Raw genomic sequence first — 22,708 nt, forward strand, 5'->3', positions numbered from 1 at the left:
TTTGTGAATGGCATTCTGTGACTTGAAAAATATGCCTCAAGCAAACCCAGTACTGTTTGTCAAGCACCTACCTAAACCTTAGCATAAAACAGTATTGCTCAAGTTCTCCAATAGTCACCATACCACCTCTGATTCAGGTCATGTAAGCAGACAATAACCTAGAAGGCGTCATCACCCCGAAGGCAGAGGATGCAAATTCACTCAGGGTCACCCATGGCTGACCTCATCTTCAAGGAACAACTCACAAAGAAAACAATAACAGCATTATACTAGTTCTCCTACTTGAAAATGGAATGTCTTCCTACTCAAAACAAACTTCAGATTAACAGTACAACGACTAGATCTTTCTGACCAGGAAAAAGGCAACACTCTACTCAACAGTTGTCCTGAATCTACAGAGGCACCACTGATCGGCATCTTACAAGCTGCAACTCCCTTTTAAACGATCCTGTGGAAATTCAACTCAGACACTGAAGGAACTTTACTGACTCTGATTTCAGCACTGCACAAGCTTCAAGATCAGTTTTGTCACCTACAAAATCTTCAGAAAAACAAAACACGAGTACCAAAGATAATTACACACTTATTGTGGTGCAAGTCAACTCATTTGAAGCTAAGTAAACAATCACTGAATTGCATCCAGAAACACCCAAACTGTCTTAATTGTTAAGAGAGTGTGCTTCTACTCGTTCTTTTTAAACTATGTAAATTAGACTGTGGATATTCAGACCAGGGTCAGCAATATACAGTTGACAATTAATACAAAACCTGGCTATTCATCTCCTTGCTGCTTTCCCAGAGGTGAATGTCTAGGCATTGGGTTTCTTGATAATTAGAGGATGGCGAGTTGCTCACTTCGGTGGTAAACGGGAATCACCTCTTAACAACAATTGGCAACAGACTTTTTCAAATGGGTCATTGCCACATACATGGGTACTTGTATATGTGCTGTACATAAGTGAAAAAGGCACTGGGCGTCATGGCTCTGTACCTCTAAGCAGAGTATGGTCTGGCTTAATCTCTTCAGCCCTGACTTCAAAATGGGAGGGAGGATGATTGTTTGTTGGAGGGTATAACATGAAGGTGGCCTACAATGTTACCCAAATCTGCATACTGGCCAGTTTGAGTCAAGGATCTAATGTTATCCATAAGGAAGCACTTCTCCCGGTGAGAGGTACCTCACAGTGAACTACTTCTGAATTCCAAGTTCTAGCATATGCTGCTGGTGCAAACATTAGTAAATGCCTTAGTGTGTTTTCTCTCAAAGAAAACTTGTTACTGTTAGAACACCTCCCCATGATCTATCACCTAGCATTGTGTTCAGTCACTTTGGCACCACCGCAATGCTTTGTGCACCCATGCTTGTCTATTAGTCTGTTCTATGTTTCAAGGTATATTTTCACTTGTGGTTACGATGTACATTTCAGAAGACAGTGTAATTAACTTGAAAATGATAATAATGGTGTTCTGGGTAGACAGAGCTTATAATAAAATAATTTCATGAATTGTTTTACACAATACAGACATAAATAAATGTTGCCTGTATCAAAAGTCAAGAAAGAATTCGAAAATGTCAAAGCTTTCTTATTAAGATATTGACACAATATGCACAGAGATCTCTTATAGTCCCAGGCTGTACCACATTGCACATATTTCGAACACACTGATCTACATCTATAACTGAACACTCTAGTCCTCGGCCTTCAATATTTACGTCTTTGTACACAAGGTGGAAGCCGTAGGTTACATTCCACTGAACACATACCTGCGCTTCACCAAGCCCAAGCTCCAGCATTTCCAGGGACTTGCGGATCATGATGGATTTCTCCTCCACCAGGTTTGTTTCGTCATCTTTCTTTAAGCATTTGAGTGTGTCAAGTAAACTCTGTAAAATGGAGTTGTGCTCATTCTTCAACGCCTCCAGCCCCTGAATTACTTGTTTTGTTTTAGAAATTATTTCATCCTGAGTGAGTTTCTCCAACTTGTCTTCCTTCAGGTACACCATTGTGGACATGTTGTCATACATTCTGTAAAAAATACAAACAAGCAAAAATGGTTAGTGGTTTACTTTTTGATTTTACATTGTGCATGCACTGATCTAATTAATAACGATCTCACCATAATTTATTTTTATGAAGTACATTTATTTTTTGTTCAGGGTTCATGAAGCCACTGCGGTAACTACAATCAGTAACACAGCAATCAAAGTGTATTTATATGTATGAAAACAAAACGTTCAAAGTTGCCATCTAAGAAATACAAAATTAGGGCTTATCTTCCAAGCAGATGCTTCATTTTTAAATGATTTGAGTGACTGTGCTAGATTGCAATTTGAAGCCTCTTTAACTTATTATAGTTAAGGAGCGGCAGCAATGGAGGAGTTAAGTTTTCATTTATTTATTTATTTGCCCTCCCAACCCCCACAGCCCGACCCCCCTCCCCGACCCCCATCCCTGGCACACCGCACCTGCCCCGCCCCATCAGAGGGCAGGGAGCCACGACTGACAAATCGGCTAAAAACCCTCTCTACGTATCTACCCTCAGCCAATAACATCCATTCTGACAGACCAGCCATGCTCCTTTCAAGAGATTTTGCAACATCTACTTCGACAGCCAAGTAAATAGCCCAAATGTACAATTTAAGGACTCCCCGGCAGATGATAGACTGTCACTAGATCCAGCATTTGAGTTGAAATTAAGCTGAATGTGTTTATCGTTTTAACCCCTAAAATTCAGACTAAATGAAGCAAGTAGTTAGGGACATGTTCATGTCTTAACGCACACACCACCCGGCACCTCAAGAGAAAAGGGGAATGGACGGACAGTAGCCTAAACTGTAAGGAATATGCATGATTTTTTTTTCTTTTTCTTCCATCTGTTGCATGAAAAATCTGGTGTATGTCTTATGAGCTGTGGAGTAAAGAGAGTAACTCCTTTGACCACCATAGGCATCAGCTTTCCAGTAGTTCAAGGATGGTGCATAAAGACTATACAGTGAAGGAAGGTGGGGCCAGGGATATATATATCCACTATATGGTCCAACACATAAAAAAACAATGTCACTGATACCTATTGTAAAAGCAATTAGGAATATAAAGAATTCAGAATCATTGTAATTAGGGCTCCAAATGTCCAGCAGGTATTCTGTACTGCCATAGACACAGCCCCTAACTGAAACCCTCCTGTCCATCACATCTGTGGGTTTGGAAACTCATGGGGCCAAATTTGTGTATGAAGATGCATACCGCTCTTGTAGGGGTGGTATGCAAGAAAGGCAATGGGCCCCACACAATCTGGCCAACTTGGTATACTGCCCTTTTGTTGATTTGTTTCCTGCAAATGCCAACCTCGAACCTCTACTATTGCACGTTGAAGTATGCACCAATGCTCAATTATAGTATTCATTCTTCACACATGGGACAGAAACAAAAGAATGTCAGATAAAGGATCTATAGTGTTCTAAAGTGGACAAAGTATGCTGTCTGATCCCAATGAGTGACAAAATGTTTAACACTGACCCACTCTACAAAGTGACTTAACCTGACCTCAGCACTTGTTGCACCAGTTACCAAATTAAACACCACAACTAAGACACACCTAACCCAAAAGGACATCATTCTCCCATTAATCAATGGGGGACCAACAATGCTTGTGCAGCTGCTTAGTTTTGCACCCATCAGTTGCACACACTTAACAGGGTGCAGAAGGGGTGTAGACTTAGGAGTGAAGAAAGTATTAATGCAGCAACAGAGGTTGGTCAAGAAGAACGAGTTACTTACCTTCGGTAACGACTTTTCTGGTGGATACATTAGCTACCTGTGGATTCCTCACCTAATGAATACTCCCATGGCGCCAGCATTCGACGGAAATCTTCTTACTAGTCTCTGCACGTCGACGAGGACGTCACTCTAGCCCACGCAACGCCGTCTGACGTCATACAGGCAATAAGAGGTCCTCGACGACGTGCGGACGTCAGTACCAATCATTTTTTACGTGCATGAGAACAACCAGGCAATGCAATGAAAGAGCAAGGCAACATCCCATTACATTACATTGTAAAAATACACAACATTGCATGAATAACTGTAAATCTTTTATATATATATATATAACTCTCTCTTTTTAAAATATATATCTACACATTAAGTATATACACAAAGATATATACATATATACATATAATATATACAACATCTATTGCACCCTCAAAGACCAAGAGGAGCGTACTCAAGGATTACTTGGTAAGACCAGAAAGGCAACGGGGAGGCGGGTGAGACCGTGAGGAATCCACAGGTAGCTAATGTATCCACCAGAAAAGTCGTTACCGAAGGTAAGTAACTCGTTCTTCTGATGGATACAACTACCTGTGGATTCCTCACCTAATGAATAGAGTCCCAAAGCAGTACCACGCCCGGCGGTGGGTGCCTAAATGGTCAAACCAAGAAATCCTGCAGCACTGACCGTGCAAAATGGCCGTCCCTTCTAACCTCAGAATCCAAACAGTAATGTTTTGCAAAAGTGCGAAGGGACGACCAAGTTGCGGCCTTGCAGATGTCGACCACAGGAACACCTCTGGCCAAGGCCGAAGTGGCCGACTTAGCTCTGGTGGAATGAGCTCTAATGCCCTCAGGAGGATCCTTCTTTGCCAAAGAGTAACAGATTTTAATGCAAAGAACAACCCACCTGGATAGTGTTCTCTTGTGGACTGCCTTTCCTCTCCTCTTGCCCACGTATCCAATAAACAGCTGATCCTCCAGCCTGAAATCCTTTGTTCTATCAATAAAGAAGCTCAACGCCCTCTTTGGGTCCAGACGGTGCAGTCTTTCTTCCTCTTTGGAAGGATGAGGCGGAGGATAGAACGTGGACAAAGTAATTGCCTGAGCCAAATGGAAAGGTGAAACAACCTTCGGGAGGAAAGCAGCCTTGGTCCTCAACACCACCTTATCCCCATAAAAAGTTGTATAAGGGGGCTTTACTGATAAGGCCTGCAACTCACTCACTCTCCTTGCTGATGTTATAGCTATCAGGAAGACTGTTTTTAAAACCAAATACCTTAAGGGGCAAGAATGCATAGGTTCAAAAGGGGACCCCATAAGGAAAGTCAGGACCAAGGACAAATCCCATTGCGGCATAACAAATGGCTTTGGAGGATATTTATTTAGAAGACCTTTCAAGAATCTGATAACAATAGGGGATTTAAATAAAGATGGTTGGTCTGGAAGACATATGAAGGCTGACAAGGCCGATAAATAACCCTTAATGGTAGCCACTGCACAACCTTTCTGAGCTAGAGACAGAGCAAAAGACAAAACGTCCGATAGATGAGCATGCTAAGGATCAATCTGCCTCTCTCCACACCACGCAACAAATTTAGACCATCTATTAGCGTAGATAGATTTAGTGGAGTGTCGCCTGGCCGCTAATATAACATCCACTACCTCAGGCGGGAGAGAGAAGGAACTCAGGTTGCCCCGTTCAATCTCCAGGCATGTAGGTGCAGACTCTGGAGGTTGGGGTGTAGAACCTGCCCCTGCGACTGCGAGAGGAGGTCTGCCCTGAAAGGGAGACGGAGCGGAGGGCACATTGAGAGTTGGAGAAGGTCGGAGTACCATACCCTCCTTGGCCAATCCGGAGCTATTAGGATGACTAGAGCCCGGTCCTGGCGAATCTTCCTCAATACTCGAGGAATCAAGGGTATGGGAGGAAACGCGTAAAGCAACTGGCCGCACCAGGTTATTTGAAACGCGTCCCCCAACGCTCCCTGCATCGGATACTGGAGGCTGCAGAATAACGGACAATGCGCGTTCTCTCGAGTGGCAAACAGATCTACCCGAGGAAACCCCCACCTCTGGAAGATTAAACGGACTTGATCTGGATGGAGACGCCACTCGTGGTCTGCCGAGAATTGGCGACTGAGACTGTCCGCACGCACGTTCAAGACTCCGGCCAGATGGTTTGCTATCAAGCAAATCTGATGGTCCTTTGCCCAGGACCATAGTCGAAGAGCTTCTCTGCAGAGAAGGCACGACCCCACTCCTCCCTGCTTGTTTATGTACCACATCGTGGTAGTATTGTCCGTTAGGACCTGTACCGACTGACCACGAAGGGAAGGGAGGAAGGCCTTGAGAGCCAGACGTACAGCCCGTAACTCTAACAGATTGATGTGAAACATCTGTTCCTCTGGAGACCAAAGACCTTTGATCTCCAGATCCCCCAGATGAGCTCCCCACCCTAGAGTGGAAGCATCCGTTATGACTGTGGCCACTGGTGGCGTCTGCTGGAACGGCTTTCCTTGTGAAAGATTGTTGCTTGCAATCCACCACTTCAAATCCACAGCAGCATCTCTGGAGATCTTGACAGTACCCTCTAGATCCCCTTTGTGTTGAGACCACTGCCTTCGGAGGCACCACTGAAGAGCCCTCATGTGCCAGCGAGCATGCGTGACCAACAGAATGCAGGAGGCAAACAGACCGAGCAGACGAAGGACCTTGAGGACTGGAACTACCGCTCCATTTCGAAACATTGGAACCAAATCCTGAATATCTTGAATCCGCTGAGGCGGAGGAAAGGCCCGACCCAATGTTGTATCCAGTACTGCCCCTATGAACAGGAGGCGCTGAGAGGGCTCTAGGTGAGATTTGGGCTCTTTCACCGAAAAACCCAGGTCGAACAACAACTGGGTTGTTGACTGCAGATGATGCGACACAAGCTCCGGGGACTTGGCTTTGATCAACCAGTCATCCAAATAAGGGAATACTGCTATCCCCTTCCTTCTGAGTTCTGCCGCAACCACCGACATCACCTTCGTGAAGACTCGAGGTGCTGAAGTAAGACCAAACGGAAGGACCGCAAACTGATAGTGCTGCGATCCCACCACAAACCGGAGATACTTCCTGTGTGACTTGAGTATCGGGATATGAAAGTAAGCATCCTGCAAGTCGACAGACACCATCCAGTCTTCCTTGTTCAACGCCAAAAGCACCTGTGCTAGGGTCAGCATCTTGAACTTTTCCTGCTTGAGGAACCAATTCAAGATCCTCAGGTCCAGGATTGGTCTCAAACGACCATCCTTCTTGGGAATCAGGAAATACCTTGAGTAACATCCTCGACCCCTTTCCTGCTCTGGGACCAACTCCACCGCGCCCTTTGAAAGGAGGGCTTGTACCTCCTCTGTTCTAGCAACAGGAGGTGTTCTTCTGAACAATAAGAAGGGCGGGGCGGGATGAGGGGCGGGAACTCCCGAAAGGGAAGGGTGTAGCCTTTTCCCACAATACTGAGAACCCAAGTGTCCGTTGTAACAGTATTCCATTTGGTGAGAAAATGCTGTAATCTTCCCCCTACAGGAGAGGAGTGAGTGGGAAATGGTGGAAGCCTAAGGCTGCTTCCCCTGCTGCACCCCGCCAGAGGATGAGGAAGAGGCAGAGTGCTGCTGAGAGGCTCCTCTGGTGCGGACCCTACCTCTCCCCCTAAGAGATCTATAGGGATGGGAAGAGGCAGGTTGCCGATATCTTCCCCGAAAGGAAGAGGAGGAAGAGCCACGCCCAAATCCACGAAACCTCCTGAAAAATCTGGAAGAGGCCGTGGAAGAAGGAGCTTGGAGCCCTAACGACTTAGCCGTGGCCCTGCTCTCCTTAAAACGTTCCAAGGCCGAATCAGCCTTGGCTCCAAACAGTTTGTCCCCATCAAACGGGAGATCCAACAATGTGGACTGTACATCCGCAGAAAAGCCCGAGTTACGGAGCCAGGCCTGTCTCCTTGCCACCACAGTTGTGCCCATTGCTCTGGCTACCGAGTCGGTCGTATCCAGTCCCGTCTGGATAATCTGGGTCGCAGCAGCCTGGGCATTTGAAACAACATCCAAAAGACCCTGGGGAAGCTCTGTAAATGATGAGGAAATGTCATCCATCAGAGCATGAATATACCTCCCCAGGATACAGGTTGTGTTGGTGGCCTTCAACGCCAGACTGCAGGACGAAAAAATCTTCTTGGACTGCGCCTCTAGTTTCTTTGAATCTCTGTCCCCAGGCACCATCGGGAAAGAACCAGGCGCTGACTTAGATGAACAGGAGGCCTGCACCACCAAGCTCTCTGGCGTAGGGTGCCTAGACAGAAAACCAGGGTCAGTCGGAGCCGCCCGATACCTCCTGGCCACGGCTCTGTGAACTGCTGGGGAAGATGCCAGCCTCTTCCACACCTCTAACACCGGATCCAGCAGAGCGTCATTAAATGGCAAAAGAGGCTCCGCCGCAGCTGAGGCCGGATGTAGCACCTCTGTTAGAAGGTTTTGTTTAGCCTCCACCACCGGCAAAGGCAGGTCCAAAAAACTAGCTGCCTTCCGTACCACTGCATGAAAGGAAGCAGCCTCCTCAGTGTATTCTCCCGGGGACGAAAGATCCCACTCAGGGGAAGTGTCCAGCCCACTGGCCGACTCCAGACCACGCAGCCCATCACCCGAGTCCTCTAGCTCTCCTTCCTCCAGGGCTCGTTGGTACTCCTGCTCCTCTAATACACGGAGAGCACGTCTCCTCGAATGAAGACGTTGTTCAATACGCGGAGTCGACAATGCCTCCGCCGAAGTCGAAGATCGGCGCCGATCTTCAGAAGCCACCGACGCCGCGTCCGGCGCCACAGGTAACTTCGGCGCCGACGAAAGAGCAGTTGAAGCAGATGGACCCACCGGAGTCACAGGCCGAAATCCCGACGTCGACGGGATGGAAATCCCCGGGGCCAATCCCTCTGAAGCCACCGGAGCGGCCACCGGCGCCGACACTGGCGCCGAGCCCACGTTCCCAAAAGGGAGAAAGGGCATAAAGGGTGCCGGCCGAAGAGGCGCAGGATCACCCAATGAAAAGGCCAAAGGCCCAGCCGGAGCACCCCCTGGAGCCATCTGTTGGAAGATGGCATACATCGCATTCAAGAATGTGGAACTATCGGCTCCAGGGGTGGGAAAAGCCGGATACTGGGGTGCCTGTCTCGGAGGCGACCCCGACGCCGGCCTCGATGTCTGCAACGCCGGAGAAAACACCTGAGGCTCCAATACCTCAATCACCGACGCCTGTCCAGGTGAAGTTGGAGACGCCGGAGAGGGCAACGGCGTCGAAGGATGCGGCGTAACCGTGGGACTGATCTCCCATGTCCTTCGGCGCCGATCCGAAGACCTGGAACGAGTCTCCTTCGAATGACGCCGAGATTCTCTACGGCGCCGGGAGTCTCGATGACGCCGATGTCTTGGAGAAGAAGACTTCTTGTGATGCTTCTCCTTCGATTTCGCCATAAACAGCTTCGCCTCACGTTCCTTGAGGGCCTTTGGATTCATGTGCTGGCATGAATCACAAGTCGAGACGTCGTGGTCGGAGCTCAAACACCAAAGGCAATCGGAATGAGGATCCGTCACCGACATCTTGCCTCCACACTCACGACAAGGGTTGAATCCAGACTTTCTCTGCGACATTATTACCACAGCGAAAGACTACGCAGCAAAAATACACTGTAACCACAAAAGTAACAGTTGCTCCCTCGAAGATAACCGTTTCGAATGCACGGAAAAAAGGGAACTGACGTCCGCACGTCGTCGAGGACCTCTTATTGCCTGTATGACGTCAGACGGCGTCACGTGGGCTAGAGTGACGTCCTCGTCGACGTGCAGAGACTAGTAAGAAGATTTCCGTCGAATGCTGGCGCCATGGGAGTATTCATTAGGTGAGGAATCCACAGGTAGTTGTATCCATCAGAAATGTTGTTTGGGACATATATGACTCCCAGCCACCCGGAAGTAAGTGAAGCCGGTACTGGTAGCTCAAACAAGTAATAAGGTGGCAAAATGTGTAAATCTACTGGCCTCATTCCATACAAGAGGGAAAAAAATAAGATGCACCAACAGACTCCGATTTAGATACTGTTGGTCCTGAGCAGATTATCAACATATTGTAGCCAGCTGTTAAGTCAAATTGCATGTGTCTTATACCAATAATAGTATATTGTTGTCCTCAGGACCTGCATCTAGCTATACTATTTGAAAGTCTCTCCAGCCTATGAAGTGAAATCAGTATGCTCCACTGGATTGTGAGCTTACCAGCCTCTCTCGCTGTGGAAAGCAGGTTAATGTCTCAGAACCGAAGGATTAGTACTATAATCAGTCTAGTCTCAGAACTTGAGGTGGGGGTGTGGGAGTTAAGGGGGAAGGATGGGGTGGGGGGGGGAGGCCAGTGAAGCATTGTACGATATCTATTACAGAGTACTTCAATTATGGCTTCTCTGCATACAGCTGACACATCACAGTCCGCATTTCCGTATGCACCCTATTTCTTCCCTCCAACAGACGTAATACCATCAGTCATTCTTTCTCAACTGGTCTTCCGCGTCTTGAAACTTTCTTTAGTAGTGATTAACCAAGACCACGAATCACTCAGGGCTGAGGTTCTGTCCACTCCATTCTTCAGCTCTGTGGTTCAATAATGTACCTTAAGACAGTTCTTCATATAATCAGTTGATGGTGTTGTTTAGAGCATCCATTTTTTGCTCGATATGTGCTGCCACAGACATGACTGTTTGAGATCAATAAGCAGTTACCAAGCAAATGGTAATCACCAATTGATTCAGCCATTTCTTCAGTCGCAACCATTGCAGGCAACGAGTCTGGATCCAAGTCTGAGATGGTATGTCTTGTTCCGGTACCTTGTCTGTCTTCAAAAACATCAGATTATCTTTGAGCAAGAACCAGAGACATAACTATGACCAGGAACACTGAAGTCCTTTCAAGCAGTGGATAAGAAGATCAAACAATACCTGGAGTATACTAGGATTAATTCTTCAACTTCCAAAGTACCTATTACCACCTTGGATTAGCCTGCAAAAACCTTGCAGAGGGGAAAGAGGACAGTACAGCCACAATGATTCTAGATCACCAGCTGCCAACCAAGAGGGCCAGATCTCCAGTGTGATCAATTGTTGTGGTCGGAAAGGTGTAGCAGCCAAGTGGAGGTTGCATTTAAGTTAACTACATAGTCAAACGACAAAGGAGAAGTAAATATCAAGGATGCTCAGAGGCTGTAACACACACTCAAGGTAATTTCCATTCCAGCACTGCAGTGAGGTCACCCCCATTACAAACGATACAATCCAAAACTCATAGTGAACAAGGAGGACTGTAGTGATTATCAACAAGGTGAGTAGCACATAACAAGCAGTCTTATATGAGATACTCAGGATTCACATCAGCGGCACTGATAGTAGTGAGGGCAGATATTTGGGGGGGGGGGGGGCTCCTTTTCTGCATACCTCACCCCTCTGCTGCAATTCTCAAAAGGGCACACTGAATTTAAGAATTGATATTGGTAAAAGAGGTCCAGGCTTGGTGTCTCTTCACCCTTCATTATTTCCATTTGGGTCAATAAAGGCAATGCTGGCATGTTGGCATTGCCAGGCAAGCTTCTCTAGAGGGAGACAAACTCGTAGAGTAGGATTTTCTCATGGTCCAGAGCCTTAATCAGCCACAATACTCAATGTCTCCGAACCCTGCAGAGCAGACCATAGTCCCTATGCTTTTTGCTCAAAAAGAATAGGCATTACAACCAAAGGGTGAATCACTAATCTCCAACTGCCCCAAGAAATGCCAAACAGGGAGGAGATAGCTCAGAAAGTCAATCAACACAGGGTTCTCAACCCACACCAACAGGCTAATAAAGCCCCAACACCTGACTTAGAGATGCCTACATTGGAGCTCCAATCAGGAGACTGCCCCAGGTACTGCTCCACAGAGATGATGCACTTGGTCCCGGTGCTGGAAGTCAATATGGGATACAACTAGAACACCACTGACCAGCCATGCCTGCTTTCATAATTTCTCTAATTTCCTATGTCCGTAATTATGGTTTTAGTCAAAGTAACTTTTAAGAAATTAACCTTGGGATAGGTACAAAGTGCCCTAAGTAACCAATGCACCCAAAATTATCTAATATCGAAAAGTATTGCATTGTTTGAGTTGAAATATAAAGAAATGTCCCTTCGAGCTAACTCTGGGGTGTAAGATGAAACTCTATCCAGAGCTTGCAGATAAATCAGTAAGAAATCGACTGAACAATAAGGTGCTAATACATGTCCCTGCTCAAGTCTATTCAAAGTGTTATAATACCTTCATGAGTCTCTATTGCCTTGGGTGTTATTAATCTTTGGTGATGGTTATCAAGTGTGTTCTAGTAGCAATCTCCACACTAAGGGACAAACACAGTTCTTTTAGAGCCCTACATGTGTAGTTTTCTCCAACTCGGTTCTGCTGGATTTGGATTTTAACTGAAGGCAAGTTTGGATATTTCACATTCTAGAACAGTGCCTCTTCGCTAGCTAATAAGTTTCTTTTACATTGCTAAAAAATCTCATATTCATTGCCGTCTCATTTCACAAATAAGTTTTTTTTTTTTTATATTCCGTTTTACTTCCAGCTATGTTCACAAACATTTTCAATATCAAGAAGCAAATATTTTGAGTGGCACGTGGAAAGAAAACTCCATTTTAATTATGAGGGAAGCAGAATTTATTAGCATATAGTCTACAATAGACATCTAATTACACCTTAACCAAGGGACTGTGTTACAAACTGACATTTACCACAAAATACAAAAGTGAAGTAAACATCTCCTGTAGTGTTTTGGCTTTTCCACTTAACACATGGGTCAATACTTTGGCCATGATGGTTAAAGTTCTTGGCAACCTTTCATTCAGGTTGTCGAGAACTATTAAAAGTCTGAATGTACATCTATCACTTACAGCTTCACATAATTCTTCAAGCCTTAATAACAACAAATTCTTAGATTATTCTGTTAGGCTTCTATCAGTTGTCAAAACAGGTTTCTTAAATACTGTCAAGGTGCACTGTTTACTACTGCAGTTGTACTTGTGTACAGTGCTCCAGAGGTGTCCTACTTACAAAATTGTTCAATCCTCCACTGGCCAATCAGATTAGTTTTTTCTGCTTAATCATGAAGGCTAAAATTAGACACCATAACAAATAAGGAAATAAGGCAATGGTACCATTTTCACAAATGTCTATACTCTCTGGGTCTATCAGAGATCCTGACGGGCTGTCAGCGGTGAAAGTCGTGGTCAGCCACAGCAGTGCCGAGTTCAGGACCGCTGTGCTGATCACGACATTCCTTCCCGCCAGCCTTTTCATGACGGTGTCACTGCCATGAAAAGGCTGGCAGAGAGGCAGAGTTGGGGCCACAGGGTGGCCCCTGCACTGCCCATGGCATTGGCAGTTTATGGGCCCCCCTTTCAGCACTCTCGGAATGTGCACTGTCTGCTATGGCTGACAGTGTGCATTCCGAGAGTGCTGAAAGGGGCACAGACTGTGCAAAGGCATTGGCATAGGCTCCCTGAGGGAGCCAAGGCCAATGCCGCCACACTGTTTACCCCGGACAGCCTGGCAGAAACATCAGGTGGGGGTGGGAAGGCCACCGGCTTGGTGGCTGCCTTCCCACCGTCATCTTGGTGGTCTAAGGGTCGGACCGCCAAGTTCGTAATTGGGCCCTTAGTGTGGAAATCCCTAAACCATTTGCTATGACAAAACTGAGCCTTCTATGTCAGCCATGTTAGACCCAGCGTTTCCCGGTGTGTCGATGCCCTATTATCTCTGTCCAGGATGAGTTAAGAATTTAAAGGGAGGAGCACTCCCTGCCATTCACAAAATTATGACAACTCAACCTTGGTATTTATTTATTTTACACCCAGGTGTGTTACCTCTATAAACGCATCAACACCTTTGAAGAGGAGCTCATCTGAACCAGGTAGACCATACGTGAAACGAAATAAAAAAAACATTGTGATATTTTCCTCTTCAGGGTCTACCGGATCGTTTACAAATACTACTCTTGCTACATCAGTCCATCATCCCAGTGCGGTTCAGGCATGAACATGAGGAATTTGAAAATTGGGTCGCTATTCAAATGCAGATCGTAGAGCCACTTCCTCCTTTCTTGGCTCATGATGCTTTCCAAAGCCAAAGTATTCTTATCCTTGTGTTACACACCATTATCCCCCTGTTAATGACATTAATACTCCATTAAAAACCGAAAGGAGCATGGTCTGATTCCAAAAGCCAACTGCTTAACTAAAGTGGACTGTGGGAACGAACATGAATTTACACTCAGAAAATAATTTTGTAACAATATGTTACACCAGTTTTGTATGATACTGTGTGGAAGCAAAACTGCAAACAGGGGGTGGGTTACTTTGAAAAGCAGATAAAGAGCAACAAAACTGGTAGTTTGTTGGTATCCACAAACTTTTGTTGGGAACAAGGTCAATCTGGGATTTATCCAGAGATGTATTTCTGCCAACGGGCATTAGAAAATCTGTATGCAAAAAGGGAATTAATTACTCTTAAAACTGTCAGGGGCTAAAGGGGTGGCAATCCTCTATGTGGACATATATTTCGTAAGTAGAGAAACATTTTTTTAAAGTTTTCAAGTGACATTGAACTATTGTTAAGATTTTCACTTATGTGTAAGTGTCCATCTTTTATATTTCTACATGGGAAAATATATTTCCCTGAGAGGAACAAGGAGGTCAAATAAATTTACCCCAAACGTGTGCTGGCACAGTACTCCTGCAATCCTCTAAATTTTTTTTTTTTTTTAAATACATTTTTAATCCACAGGTGTGTTCTGTGCCTATCAACCTGTACCAAACACCAATAGAGAATGGATATAGGCAAAATATATCAATGGAATAAAAATGTTTCACTTTCTAGTTTGTAATCCCACGTATTTTCTGGATGACACAGGCGATGTAAGTGGAGTTTACCATTACTGATATGTACTTTTATGACTTACAACTTTCCTTTTGTTCTAGACAGCGGCGTAAACTTATGACGGCGAAGTTCTTACGGCTTTGAGATTTGGGCCCTAAGAAATTATTTGACCACAGGCAGCTGCAAAGCTCCAGAAATGCAACCATCAGTTAGGAGCAGGGGCCGGCCTCTGCTACCAGAGATGCAGATATGCTCAGCTGTGCACGAATCTGGTTTCGAAATCCTGAAACAAATACACTAGATTGTGTCTGTAAGTCTGTGCACCTCCTCTCGTTCAAACAAAGAGATTAAAGATGTGGAAAGAGTAAAGGGGTCACACAGATGCGTTCACTCTTAGCATGGGTTAACCATGAACGCATCCGTCAAACAGACTGTTTGACTTGGCTGCGTTTTCAACATAAAATACTCCAGAAGGTCAGGAATGCGTGTTGCAGTGGAATCTCCCTCACTCCCTCCAGAGGAACTGAATTACTGAATTAGTCACACTTCACCTTTAAAGACTTCTTGTTTTATTTCTGCGCTGATACAACTGCAAAACAAATAAATACAGACAAGTACATGTGTGCTTTGAAAGCTTATGCTGATCAGGTCTCATTTGCTCCCAAACTTTATCGCCCCCCCCCCACTTTTCCTCAAATGTACTTTGAAACCCTCCCTTATCCCATTCTTTTGCGATCCCTTCCTTACCGCCCCCTCCATCACCTTTACCCAACTTCCACACGAACTCTGAAAACTTTCCCTATGCCTTTCTTCCATACTCTCCAGTATTCACCCTCACACCTCATCCACCAGCATAGTTGTTTCACTGCCTCATCCTCTCGTCCAATTCAGTATCTCTTTTCAGGCTTGCAAAGCACTATAAAATGGCCTAAAACATCAATGTGGCCGAGATACTAGACAAAACAGCAAAAAAAATGAAATACTTAAGTAGGCAGTCCCTTGTTCTTTTATCCACTGCAATGACATTTGTCCAGCAGCTCACCGTACTACTACCAAATGCACCACACCATGGGAAAAGTCTTGAGCAAACCTGGCTTTCCAGTCAACAGGGGCAGGGATTTTTGGACTCCTAAATTTAATTTTAGAAGGACCAAAATGAAATATTGTGTTAGCTAAAAAGACAGGACTAGATGAAAATTCCACATATGAAATAAGACTAAGTAAGGCAATGTCGCCAGCTATCTACGGACACTGAAAAATCTGAGCAGTTAAATGAAGGGTCTCATCTGGGTGCAAATGAACGAGTTTCATAAATTACTTTTTTACTGTGACCACTGCCATAGACCTCGGAATAAGAAAGCAACAGATGTTTTTTGGGGGTGGCATAGAGCAATGATGGTTTGCTGTTCGATTGGTAGCTTAGGTGGGGTCATGGGTGTGAATACTAGTTTCAAGAACGTAGGTCTTATCTATAAATAACCCAGAGACTGTTGAAAATGGGGAAAAGCCAGTCTCCTCTTGGAGCTACAAGCAAATGATGTTGGAATACTCTAAGATACAAGGACACCCGTGGATGCATTCTGCGTACCCTTAACAGTACTCTTGCACTGGCTTCTTGAGCTTAGTCCAAAAACAGCAATCTTAGGACTTTAGGAGGCGGTGGGAGGCTCCTGGGGCTCCTGCACATTAGTGGGGATGGGTCTTCTCCTGATTAATTGGGATACTGCGCATAAACAGAGGGACTAAAGACCAGCATCCCCCACCCTCCCAGGGTCATCGACTGGTTATCGGGCATGGATCACTGCTCACACCTGGAAAAGGTAGTTTACATTACTAGGGTATGGCCAGGAAAACATCAGAAAATAAAGGCACTATTGTGGAGTCATTGTCATGAACCTGAGCCCTGAAGGTTTTAAAGTATGCAGTTATCAGAATGAATGTTGAACTGAGTGTTAAATCTGCCAGCCTCTTGTGTAAAATGCACTCTGCTTAAGTCAGTGTCCTGGGACACAGACTCAAGCAGAGTGTAAAAAAAAAAAAATCAATTTAAAAAATAATTTATTAAAAAAAAAAAAATATATATAGTTGTGGTTTCAGCAGATAATTTAAAAGCCACTGTACAGAGCGAAAGTTAGGGCTCGATTGGCAGCATCATCCATAATTTTCCCAAGATAACAGAAGAATTCTGGAAGCAATTTTTTTAACGTGTGGGGCGACTGAGCACTCAGGAGGGGACCCTTAGTCAGTAAGCAGCTTGCCTGGTTTAGTCCTTCATCAATAGGTAATGGGATCTGTCACTGGCCTATAGACTTATTTTGGCATAGGTAGGTATCTTTAACGACCAGGGTACAATAGGACAGGCAGAACATGTTACCTGTGTTGGGAGGAATTCAAACCATGAAAGAGAGTTAAGGGGAGGAACTGAGTCCATTTAGTGATTCCTTTTCTTGGGAAATTGAAGAGGGAGGTGGCAGGAATAAATCTCAAGTCCTGCTGCCATCAGACTTAGTTGGAACAATAGGGGGCCAAAGACAAACAGCAAGTGTGGAATGGGCAATACCACTTCTTCAAGAGGGAGAGAGAGGGTCTTCAGTAGTGAATGAGGGGCTGAAAAATAAGCTGCGCATCGCTCAGGCCAAGAATACTTTAAGTGCAGTTGAATTAAGCTACAGGTCAAAAATGTTTGAGGTACCACAAAATGGTCAATACACAGCAGTCAGGTAGTTACCCCAATAAGGCCCACCTCTCAGAATATGCTGACGCAGATTAAAAAAATTCTAGAATTCACCGACACTCAGCATAAATGGCAGTCATGTACCTGTGTAATTATTCCTATATATTTGAATCTGAATGGATGTGCTTGAGGCAAGCAAGGTCTTCCAACACGCAGTATATGCCACAGAAACCCAGGAAGAATCTCCACTTCCATGGCTTTTCCACCCTCTTTCTAAATGTTATATGATGATTTTGTTGAAGATTAGTGGTGGGCCAAGCAACACCAGACAAGACAGTCTATTAACCAAATCAAGCTCCTCAATTGTACTATCGACTCTACCACATTCCCTATGCAAAGGGCATTAATAAGAAAGCAGTGTTTGCAAAACCTCTAAATTATTAAAAAACAAAAATAAAACAGTGTTTCGAATTTGTGTACCCGCAATTCAGATTTGCAGATGAATTTTGTTCTGTCACCATAAAGGCTTTGTAATTTGCAAACATGGCCAAATTTTCGCCTCAAATAAGTAATTGAACATATTTTCTGCACCCCACCACCACTGAAAACACTGTCTGGTTTGAAACACTAAAATGAGCAATGAAAGCCTGGCCAGGTCATGCTGTGCTATGGATTCCTTTGAAAAAATGCAGAGGCTGTGTTAGCAGTGGCAGGAATTTCTCTTTATTTTCCGAGTTAAGCTTAAAAGGGACACAGTTTACAAACGCTCTGAATTCCCCTTTCTAGGTCGAACATAGCAGCATGCAAGCGCTACTCTTCTAGTCATTGTGTAATTTATTCTGTGGGCTTTAACCACGCCATTCACTGTTTAACCACGCCATTGGTTCCTGGGCCTGTCTTTCAAAAATCCCTTGATGTGGTTGGTAAATGATGTAAGATTCTCCTGCCTTGAGGCTGGTTTGTTACCACCTTGGAGAATGACCCTGTTACAGAGATTAATGCACGATCAGCGACATACCGTAGTGTGGTGCACTATTTTTTTTCTTTTGCCTCACCGCGTCGCTGTATGTTGCTTCTTCCTTGTTTTTGGCCATCTTGCTGTTTCTTTGTGATGTCTGTGGGGTCTTTTTTTTTGTTGCAGTTTTATGTAGTGCAAACCCGACACAAAGGTGTTTGAGTGCTTTATTTATTTTGCAGTTTTATATAGTGCGAACTCTAAACAAAAGTACTCTTGCTTTACATAAGCGCTGGTTACATTACACAAGAACACATTCTTTTTTGGTAGCAAGGGGAGTTTAAGTAACTTGCCCAGAATCATAGGATGTTGAGCCGGCGCTGAGTCGAACCTTGTTCCCCAGCTCCAAAGTCAGCAGTTCTGACCCTTACACCACATCCTCTCCCCTAGGGTTCTTTCTCTGATAAGTGTTGGGGCAGTCTGGGAATAACTCTTTTTTTTTTTTATATAGCGCTTGGTAATACAGGTTCTGCCATTTCATAGCACTGCAAAGCAGGTGTCATTCTTAACAAAATCGCTATAATTCATTTGCATTGATCTTGCAGAGATGAAGGGATGAAAACGCTATGTCAGGATTGTAATCTGTGACATTCTCGTTCTGTCAAGACCTCTGCAGTGGGTGCATTAACCAACTAACTTGAGTAGAGCTTAACACTAGGCAATATTAGTGCTCTTGATAACCTCCAGAGGGTCACCAACCAAGCACATAGGTTAGTTCTAGGCAAGAAGATGGCAAAAGATGTTGTCTCTCAAAGCACTCAAGCTTGATAGCAAAAAACATCTAGCTTTTGGATAAAATTGGGACTCTTCAAATAGAGTTCATGTAGTAGAGGCAGCCAGTTTCCTAACCTTGTAACGCAAAGAAGCTAACACAAGGGTGCCAGAGTCAGATGAACAGCGTATCATAGGGCACAAAAGTGGAGCAAAACCCCATCACTTCCTCCTCTCAGAATTCACTGGTGTCATGGCTTTGACAGTCCCTTCACAGCTACTGTGACCCAGCAGATGTCACTTACGGAAGTGCTTTCTAAAACAGTGCTCAAATATCACTGCTTCCTGTCTGAAGAGGCCCCACCTTGAACACCGCCCTTAGTTGCTGTCACAGGCACAGAGCGCTTCCCCATCACCCTCTGGACTACTGTGCATAATATCACAACCAGTCAGTAGAAATGAGGCAAAAATACTCTCAAGATGGCAGCCTTGTTTTGTCCTCTCCCCTGCAGCAACAGGCCAAGGGGGAGGGTTTGCTGTGGCACCTGGCATAGACCAACTACACTCCAAACCAAAAACACACAGATAAAAGACATTAAAATTTACAACACAAATAGCTCTAACACTCACAAATGTGAGATCTATTGCAGTGCAAATGCTTGTTTGTAGTGCAAATCTTGCCCGTTCGCGTGGTAACCGGAAGTCCACAACAGAAGGAATTGGGGGGCTGTTTGAATTACTTTGCTCAGCTATTTTTATTAGCCAGCAAACGATATGCACCCTTCATAACATGAGAAAAGCACAACCAATGATGTAAATGAAATGTGATTAACATCAAACAGACCTTACACATGAAGAAATCATATTTAAGATATTCTTGCTGGGGGCGTGGCCACGGACGTCAAGATGGCGGTCGCACTAAGAGTGCTCGGGACCCCTCCGTCATCCGTTCGGAACCTGCCACCATAATCGACCCTTAAAATCCTCAACCGTGGTGTGGGGGCTGCCTAGGTGCCTCCCGGCTCCCGTGGATCTGAGCCCGGGGCTCCGGGAGGCCAGAGAGGCGCCGAGAGAGGAGCGACCCCGAGCGCTGAACTGCACTTCAGAGGGGGTCAACGGACGCCCCGGGCTGGGGCATGGGTCGCGACCAGACGCCGCTGGGCCGGGTCTCCTGGGGCCGCGGGGATCGCGGCAGGAGGTGCTTTTTCCCCTCGGCGTGCCTGGGGGAGCCGCGGCGGTTCGCGGCCAAGCAGAAGAGGGGCGGGGCCGGCGCTGCGAGACTCTGCGGCCGGCCCGCCTGAAGACAGCCGGGGTCCCGGGACCTAGGGCACGGCGCAGGGTGCCCGTGGCCCGAGTTGGGCAGAGCGAGTGAAAGGAAAGACAAGAGAGGCACACATCCCTGGGGCTGGAGCCTCGGGGGGGACTAAAAAAAAGATCTTGCTGGGCGGCGTTGCGGGTCCGATCGGGCACGGGCCGAGAGGAGAGGTGCCCGCCCACCCGTAGAAGCTACCGGATCGGCGCCTGCAATTTGGGGCACCCGAGCCGGACTCGCGTCATTACACCAGACGAACAGACTGAGCAGCCAGAATACATGGACATAAAGTGAGGAGTGAAATAGGGTTTTAAACTGGCCTAGAAATAAGAGAGACTCTGCCCAAGAGAGACCAACGGAGAGGAGTGGGGAATCGCAGGAGTCAGAGGCGACCGGGGCCCGGGCGCTGGAGGGGGTTGCCCACTGATTTGTGCCCACTGAGGCACCAATCACACCAGACAGGCCTTGAGGTGGTTCCCACGGAAGATGCAGAGTCAATAGCGGAGACGTCAGAAGTGGGACTGGGGTACCTGTGAGGTCCAATGGTTTATCAACCCCCCCCGGCTTGCAACCGGTGTAGGGAGAGGCCCCCCGCCGACCATCTTGGTCTGGGACTCGCCATGTGACAGCGCAGCTAACTCCAATCCTCTTGTGGACTGACTGGAGACCCTGGAGCCCTCTCGGAGATGTCGCCCGTCCAGTAGCCCCCCGTCGGATGAGGTTGCACCCCCGCTGTGGTCAACTGGACTCACAGCTGCCTCAGATAGAAGGGACACGAGATCCTAACCGCGACCGGACCCCACTTTAACGGGGGCGTAACTGTGCCTGCTCCGCAAGCACCGACACAATGGGGAAGGACAGAGCCCCCAAGCAAGCACATCCATCCCAGCAGAAAATTGACCAGTTCACCACGCCGGCGGCTCCTCGAACTGGAGGAGACGCCCCACCCACTGATCAGGCCGCAGAGGGAGTCAACGCTATCCTGCTTGCGATCCAAACCTCACAACGAGCAGTGGAATCCAAAATTGGAGGAGAGGTGAGAGAAGTGATGGGCCTCGTGAGGCAAGACCTCAGAAATGCGGTGGGCCGAATAACAGAGGTGGATACCCGTGTTTCGCAAACCGAGGACGACCTAGCTGATCTAAGATCCAAGGTGGCCCACCTGCAAACGCGGACCGGAGAACTCCATCGCAGAGCTGAGGATGCTGAGAACCGCTCCAGGCGCAACAACCTGCGCGTCGTTGGCGTGCCCGAAGGAGCTGAGGATGGCAAGGCCGCCGAATTCCTGGAAGAATGGATCAAATCCTGGATGCCAGAGAACTCTCTCTCATCATGGTTTGCGATAGAGCGAGCGCACAGGGCCCTGGCCCGAGGCCCCCGCCGACCCCTGATTGCGCGCTTCTTCAACTTTAAAGACCGTGATGCCATCCTCAGGGAAGCTAGACGCTCCCCAACCTCCTTTGGGACAATCAGAAAATCTTCATATTCCCGGACTACACATGTGAAGTCCAAGCCAAACGTCGATCATATGAGCAAGTGAAGCAGAAGCGGAGAGCTATGCAACTCTCACATATGCTCCTCTTCCCGGCTCGTTTGAAGGTGATCCTGGCTGATAAAGCACATTTCTTCGAATCGCCCGAGGAGGCATGGGACTGGCTGACGGAAGAGGGCTTGAGATGTCGCAAGGGCCCAACTGGTCCGCCTAAGGAACCCAAGGGGATGCGCCCGAGTATACATGCGGACGCGAGAAGGGGTCGGAGGCGTACCAGATCCAGGCGTGGTAGACTCAGAAGTCCCAGCAGCCGAACAGAAGAGGAATCCTGCGTGACCCGAGATCCCCCGCCGGGGGGGGATCCGACCGACGGCCCGGAGGATCGGACTGTGGGAGAGGAGCAGATAAATGATCGCCTGAGCCAGTCCCCCGACCTTGGTTGATGGAGAGCCCACACACGCTGGACTCCAGCTCGTCGGGACCTGCCGGAGGCGCCAGGTACCACTCCACGCTGATGGAACAGGGGTGCGCAGGGGTTGTCACCCTGCTGTACACCCCACTGGCCTTACCAAGGGTGAAGGTTCCCTACCAAGTTAATTGCAATTGATCCGATATGCAGGAGGGGTCCACCACTCCACACAGAAGCAGTCTACATGGCTGTATTGCCCCGGTTGGGCTTTAGGGCGACAGATGCTTCAAGGGTAGAAGTATGGGGTGGGGGGAAGTTGGGGTGTTTAAAGCTCACGTTAGGGCTTAGT

The 22,708-nt window shown here is 46.7% G+C and overlaps 1 protein-coding gene across 5 annotated transcripts in view; it reads right to left on the reverse strand.

The window, feature by feature from the left end:
* KLC1 (kinesin light chain 1) overlaps positions 1-22,708 on the reverse strand; it is a 377,498-nt gene that overhangs the window by 223,635 nt on the left and 131,155 nt on the right. For all 5 annotated transcript variants that reach the window (XR_011198745.1, XM_069207275.1, XM_069207276.1 and 2 more), the window contains exon 2: positions 1,766-2,027. Coding sequence is in view for 4 of the 5 variants with exons in the window: in XM_069207275.1 (XP_069063376.1) it covers positions 1,766-2,026 (261 nt within the window). In the remaining variant the exon portion in view is untranslated. The remainder of the gene's footprint in view (positions 1-1,765; positions 2,028-22,708) is intronic.

This window comes from Pleurodeles waltl, chromosome 9 (assembly GCF_031143425.1).
Source record: "Pleurodeles waltl isolate 20211129_DDA chromosome 9, aPleWal1.hap1.20221129, whole genome shotgun sequence".
Lineage (NCBI taxonomy): Eukaryota > Metazoa > Chordata > Amphibia > Caudata > Salamandridae > Pleurodeles > Pleurodeles waltl.